Raw genomic sequence first — 6944 nt, 5'->3', positions numbered from 1 at the left:
ATCATGGTAACTGACAAGCAAAATCTTTGTAAGATATTTTCGTCTTTCATTTTGAATTCGAAAGGAATTTTAACAACCCTATTGTTTACACAATATAAGAACTTTCAAAGGCTCCACATTTCCACTCAATAGGCATAATGAATGTATGGACATCGAATCTTCCAAACCAATTAAATAATGATATTTAAGAAAAGAGAACATTGATAATTCATAAGACTACATTATAAAAAGCCTTGAACTGCAGTAACAGCGTATCTATTTTATTGAGAAAAACTAAAGAAATTAGTGGATTACTCAGTAATTAAGGCTATCTATGAATATGATGAAGGAAACAAAAATAAACTCGTTGCCAGTAGTAGGTACCTTGTACACCACCATGGTGGCAATGATACTAACCCAAATTCTTCTTCTCCTCCACTTCAAAACCATTGAATCTGCGAAGAACACCACCACTCTACCTGGGTGCCCGGAGAGCTGCGGTGGAATTCCCATCCCTTTCCCTTTTGGCATTAGTGAAAATTGCTACGTGTCAAAAAATGGTAGTTATACTTGCAAAAAACCTGATGGCCGAAATTGTTTCCTGGAAGGCTTCGATGTCACTTGCTACACATTCGAGGACGATGGTTCCTCCATACCTGTCCTTAATGCCTCGATGTCAAAGGGTGTAGGGGATATTCTGAATATAAGCCTGTCCTTGGGCCAGGTACGTGTAGACAGCCTTATAGATGGGCAGTGCTACAACAGCACCACAAAGAAAGAGGAACCTTACTGGAATCCTAATGCATGGGATTTTGTAAATATCGCACCATTCAGGATCAACACCGAGAAGAATAAATTTACAGTGACTGGGTGTAATACACTTGCGTATCTTATCGTTAAAGACCATCCTTTGAATTACTCAGTAGGATGCTTTTCTTCGTGTAATAGCCTAGACACAGTGATTAAGCATGGATCCTGCTCTGGTATTGGTTGCTGCCAGACAGATATCCCAAAAGGAGCGTCTAGCTTTCTGTTCTCATTTGATAAGAGTTTTGACAACTCGGAGGTGTATAAATTCAGTCCTTGCAGCTTTGCTATGGTGGTGGAGGGGCCTCAGTTCAAGTTCAACATAACTAACTTCGTCGACGATGGTGGGATCCCTGCTAATGAACTGGCTATGGTGCTCGACTGGGCCATAGGAAACACGTCATGCGAAGAAGCACAGACTACCAAATCCTCTTATGCGTGCAAGAGCGATCATAGTATTTGCTTGACAGTAAATGATCATGGTTATCTCTGCAACTGTTCCAATGGTTATGAAGGCAATCCTTACCTTCACGGAGGTTGCCAAGGTCTTTCTCACTCGCTTGTGCCCTTGCTCTCCTTTATTTTTTTATTTTTTATATGTAGACATTTTTTATATTGTGGCATATCCATGCAGACATCGACGAATGTGCCATCCAAAATCCATGCTCCAAGCTCGGAAAGTGTCACAATTTTGAAGGATCATATCGCTGCTCTTGTCCTTTGGGTTGGCGTAGTAATCATACCAATCCAAGAGAATGCAATCTCAACGTCGCACTAGTTATAGGTATGTTATTATTTTTTCAGGATAGATTATTATCTTTTATGAACTTTTTATTATTGTCACGAGTATAGAAATAGAGAGCAAGCAATGCTTTGAATAAATCGTTCAAATTTTCAACAAATGGTGGCAATTATTTAAAAGTTCGACAGATCTACTTTATTCGGCTTCCACTAAATTGCCATGCAAATATTAGTCGGGCAAAGAAATGATCTGTAGAAAGTTAATTTTAGTTTCACAAATTTTTTTTCCTAAGGTACATAATGTTGGCCATTAGCTAACTAAATTTGAATTTCGAATTTGGATTTGACTGTCCAAAGAAGTGTTTTGTTATGAAACTAACATTTGGATGAGGAAACCAAAGGGCAGTTATTAGCTATTCTATAGTATATGTTTCAGATTTTCTCGCTCTAATGGAAGATTAATTTTATTTGGCAGCCTTAGCATTATGTTGGAAAAATATGAGTTAACAAACTAGTTTTAAATCTGAATTTTGAACAATAAATAAATAAAAATTATATTAAAAAATATAATAAAAAATATAATTAAAATTTTATTACCCAGCGCTGCAAAATACGGACCTAAGGCAACTTTCCGTCCTAAGTGCAGGAATAATCAGTTAAGCTTGCTCCAAGTTACGTCGGTATTCCTCTACCTACGGGTATAACCGTGGTAGAGGTTGATGTTGCTTCTTTCAACAATGATAGCAGAATAATATGTTTTCTATAAAGAAAATATTTATTTGTGAGAGAATAGAAATTGAAGTTATGAATTATAGAGCTAAGAGAAAGGCAAGAGAGTATGTGAATTGTTAGATAGATTATTGGATAACTTTCTCTCTAAATATTGTGTGTTATTTATAGACAAATAACATATACACAATTGTAAATTAATGACAATGAAAATATCCATTCATTCTTTTACCGTTATAAAAATATATAATGTTCAAAAATGAATGCTCAAATAAATAGTAATTACATGGATAGCATCAACGGATCAAATAATAATTGCTATTCATGTCAATAAAATATGTGGACCAAATGAATAGCTATTACCGTTTATTTTATTAATAACATTTAAAGGAATGAATGTCTTTTAATTGTGTATCAATGCATCAAAGAAAATAAGCTCTATAACTCATAAACTTACAAAAATATTAATATATTTAATTACATAAATTTCCAACACATTAGACATAGGTTCGTCTCAAACTGCTTTATTTAATTTGATTACCCATACTTATTATTTGTCTCAACTTAGTAAATTGTATCAGAGCCACACAAATGGTTGGAAAAATAATTGAATCTACTCCTGATATATAGCAAAACACAAAAAATAGCGAACATTCTAACTTACAACTTGCCTTAGATATAAAATATTTGCAGAACTATACCACCTATCAACAGTCTAACTTATATATGCAAAAGTGTACCACCTATCAACAGAAAATATTTGAAGTAACGTGCAAATTTCTCATATTACCAAATAATTAATGGAAGAAGGGAGATATGGGCTGGAGTTGATCAGGGTCTAGGAGCATGTACAAATGTTTAAAACAGAAGTTCCATAACATGTCCTCTTTATTAGAAAACCAAAAAAAGTTACATAAATATTGAAGTATATATTGGGTGCAACATTTACTAACTTTTGTACTGGAAATTAAAACAAGTTTTCTCTAATTATTGTAGGAACTGGTGCTGGCATTGTCACTTTATTAATTCTTGGAGTTGGTATATATGTGATACTGGAAAGAAGAAATATTTCTAAAATAAAAGAAAAGTATTTCCGACAACATGGAGGGTGGGTTCTGTTGGAAAATATTAAATCAAATCAGGGATTTGGTTTTACTATCTTCACAAAGCAACAAATAGAACATGCAACAAACAATTTCGACAGTGCAAAAATTCTTGCCCATGGAGGCAATGGTACTGTCTATGGAGGAAGTCTAAAAGATCAAGCAGTTGCTATTAAAAAGTGTAAGATAGTCGATGAAAGCAAGAAGAAAGAGTTTGGAAAAGAAATGCTTATTCTGTCACAAATTAGCCACAAGAATATAGTAAAACTTCTAGGATGTTGTCTAGAAGTGGAGGTTCCCATGCTAGTATACGAATTCATTCCAAATGGTACTCTATATCACTACATCCATTACAAAAAGCAAGGATCACACATTTCTTTCGCAACACGTCTAAGGATTGCACATGAATCGGCAGAAGCACTTGCCTACTTGCACACTTCAGCATCTCCACCGATTTACCATGGAGATGTGAAGTCTTCAAATATTCTCTTGGATCAAAATTACATGGCAAAGGTGTCTGATTTTGGAGCCTCCATATTAGCTCCAACAGATGAGGCGCAATTCGTCACGCTTGTGCAAGGAACGTGCGGTTACCTTGATCCAGAATACATGCAATCTTGCAAACTGACAGACAAGAGTGATGTGTACAGCTTCGGTGTAGTTCTTCTAGAGCTTCTAACAAGCAAGCCTGTAATTGATTTTAATGAATCAGAAGAAGTGAAGAGTCTTTCTTCTCGCTTCCTCTTCGCTATGCAAGAGAACAAAATGCAAGAGCTTCTAGATGATGAAATTAAACATGAAGATGACATGGAATTAATTTGTGCGGTTGCTGAGCTGGCTAAGGAATGTCTAAGAATGAAAGGGGAAGAGCGACCTACGATGAAGGAAGTAGCCGAAGAGCTTCATCGAATCAACAATATTAAAAAGCATCATCCTTGGGGACAAGAGTACAATCCTGAAGAAACAGAGACTCTGCTCGGTGAACAATCACATCATGACAGAGAGATTGAGCATACTGTCTATTATTTCAATATAGACAAGGAAGCTGAGGAGAGCATTGCTGTTGGTCGTTAATTAGCATTCATTTCTTTAACTCTTTTCTCTCATGCATTTCTTGTCCTATATATGTCGGTTGTATATTTTATTTGAACTAAATTTCTCTGTATAAGTACCTTTCTCTTTATATAGTCATTTTGACTTCCTGTGTAGTATGATGTTTTTTAGAGTGCTTTCTTTTTGGTTTGCATAATTCTGCTAACATCCTTTTAGATGAATATATATTCTCAAACTTCGTAGTTCATTCCAAAATATATAATAGGAAATAAAATACACTAACCACCATCTCTCTTGTGGTGTTACCCTCAAGGCAAACCATGTTAGAGGCTAGGGTTGATTCAATAGATTGAAGTTGAACTGCAGATTGGACGAGTCTTTCATTGTAACAACCAGATTGTCAGCCAAGGGTAAGTACCAATTGGTGCACATTTTCCGCTGCGATGACAATCTCAGAATCTCAGCCCAATACCTGATGAGGCTGAGATTGTTCCTTGGTTTATTGTAGAAGGATGAGATTAAACCTTTGTAAAAACAATCATGAGAAGTGGGCTAACGATTTTGGGCTTTGCCAAACTTGTGTACTTAATATTCTAGTTTTGACATAAAGTTGAACACACATCAAATTACTTACGAAAGTACTTATAATTAATAAGTATAAAATATGTTCATAGATGTATTTATTTATTATAATTAATAAATACAAAAGTAGTTTTCATTGAATTTGTTTGAAATTCACAATAAACATAAAAAAAATATCGACAAAAAGTTGCAAACTATCATTTAGAAACATGAATGAAAGTTTCTAAGCAAAATTTTAAGTTCTATACAATCAAAATTTCATTCCAAATTAAAGTTGCAGAGAAATAAAAAGTTGTGATGTATTATACTTTAAAAGGGAGGACAGATGAACCGGAGAGAGCATCTATTAATTAGACCTATTGATTTTCAGATTAAAACACTAGCAACTAAGTCCCAAAAATAATTAATACAAATTAATTAATATAACAATATGGCGAAGGTGGAGCAAATTATTAAAATTTCTAATCAATTTCTAATAAAATTGGTCGACTATATCTTTAATGCTGTAGAGCACCCGCCATACAGACCACAAATCACTATTCAAATCGCTATCCACAAAATTTGTCGACCATATCCTTAACAGCTAATGCGAATCCCATCTCCATATTAAAATGCGTTTGAAAGTCAAATTTTAAATTTTGGAACTAATTTATAGAATCATGTGGTCAATAAATATTCAAAAATGAATGCATTTAAAATTAATATATAAACCTTCTAATTTTGACCGCTTGAATTATAATAAATTAATATATAAAACTTCTAATGTAGACGCATGACTTGAAAGTTGATCGGTCTCAACGGTTTGAATTTGTCGTTTGAAACAAATCTGATAGATTATAGAGTTAAGTTTACAATGAAACTTGGTAAACTTAAGAACATCCTAGTTTTACTATAGAAAGGCTACCATACATCCTAGTTTGAAGCATAGAGTAAGACTACCATACATTGGAATGTATATATATTTTTGTACATTGGACTACAAATTATATGTATTTTTGTACATTGGACTACAAATTACCGGATTCAAAGTTCAAATAACTAATCCAATCCGTTCATCTTATTCTCCATATTAATATGTGTTTGGAGACCAAATTTTATATTTTTTGGAAATTGTTTACAATTTTTTTAGATTTATTGAAAATCGCTGTTTTGTTTTGGTTCAAATTTGTCTGAAAAACAACGATTTTCAATAAATCTAAAAGAATAGTACACAATTTTTATTTCCTTCTCGGAAATCTTTTTCAGAAAATTGTTGACACCCAGGAGTACTGAAATTAAAGGGAGAGGTTGACTTGGTCCAATTTATTTCCTTCTCAAGATTAATGCTGTTATAGTGACAACTGACGAGCAAAGTCTTTCTGAGAAATTTTCTTCTTCCATTTTTAATTCGAAAGGGAAATTTGAACAACCTGATCATTATCTACTACAAGAACATTCAAAGGCTTAACAGTTCTATTCAATAAGGATAATAGCAATAAATTAATTAGGTGGCATCGTTATTCCTAATGGCCGGCCCTATAAATTTTTATTATTATTATACCAAGTTATAATACATCAATGTCGCTACATTAGATAATTTATAAATTAGAATCATAATCTAACCCTCAAATAACCTCAGGGATTATACACATAACATCATCAATCTCAAGTCTTTATAATAAATCAATGTGGCTCCCACTTGTCAGTAAAAACTACCTCTTACGAAACTTTGTCGTGGGCCCAGCCATCGATCCAAAATTCCTCTAAGAACTCATTTTATGATGTGTTATGAATGTATGCATGACATTCCGAAATTAGAAAATTATCAGGGCCTGTTTGATTTAATTAATGCTTACATATCATATGAATATTATGTCCATTTGACTTGCACCATGACCTTTAAAAAGTTTATTAATATATATTTTAATAATGGAGAAGCTAATTTTCTCGGAAGCTAAGGTGGAATGCAAG

The 6944-nt window shown here is 33.6% G+C and overlaps 1 protein-coding gene across 1 annotated transcript; it reads left to right on the top strand.

Annotated features, from left to right (window-relative positions):
* Nucleotides 1–233: 233 nt before the first annotated feature.
* On the top strand, nucleotides 234–4561 carry LOC144546276 (wall-associated receptor kinase 3-like). The gene is made up of 3 exons (XM_078294835.1): nucleotides 234–1331; nucleotides 1421–1570; nucleotides 3253–4561. Exons 1-3 carry the CDS (start codon nucleotides 314–316, stop codon nucleotides 4431–4433), a joined length of 2349 nt encoding a protein of 782 aa, XP_078150961.1. The 5' UTR covers nucleotides 234–313; the 3' UTR covers nucleotides 4434–4561.
* Nucleotides 4562–6944: the final 2383 nt, after the last annotated feature.

This window comes from Carex rostrata, chromosome 29, assembly GCF_964058835.1.
Source record: "Carex rostrata chromosome 29, lpCarRost1.2, whole genome shotgun sequence".
Taxonomy (NCBI): Eukaryota; Viridiplantae; Streptophyta; class Magnoliopsida; order Poales; family Cyperaceae; genus Carex; species Carex rostrata.
The sequence above is the reverse complement of the archived record's forward strand: the minus strand, read 5'-3'. Positions and strand labels throughout refer to the sequence as shown.

What these genes read in the sequence shown, in the direction of transcription:
- LOC144546276 (XM_078294835.1), top strand. Translation starts at nt 314, where the DNA reads ATGAATATGATGAAGGAAACAAAAATAAACTCGTTGCCAGTAGTAGGT. An exon ending in CCTTCACGGAGGTTGCCAAG is followed by an intron (nt 1,332 to 1,420) that starts GTCTTTCTCACT and finishes ATATCCATGCAG; the next exon opens with ACATCGACGAATGTGCCATC. An exon ending in CAACGTCGCACTAGTTATAG is followed by an intron (nt 1,571 to 3,252) that starts GTATGTTATTAT and finishes TAATTATTGTAG; the next exon opens with GAACTGGTGCTGGCATTGTC.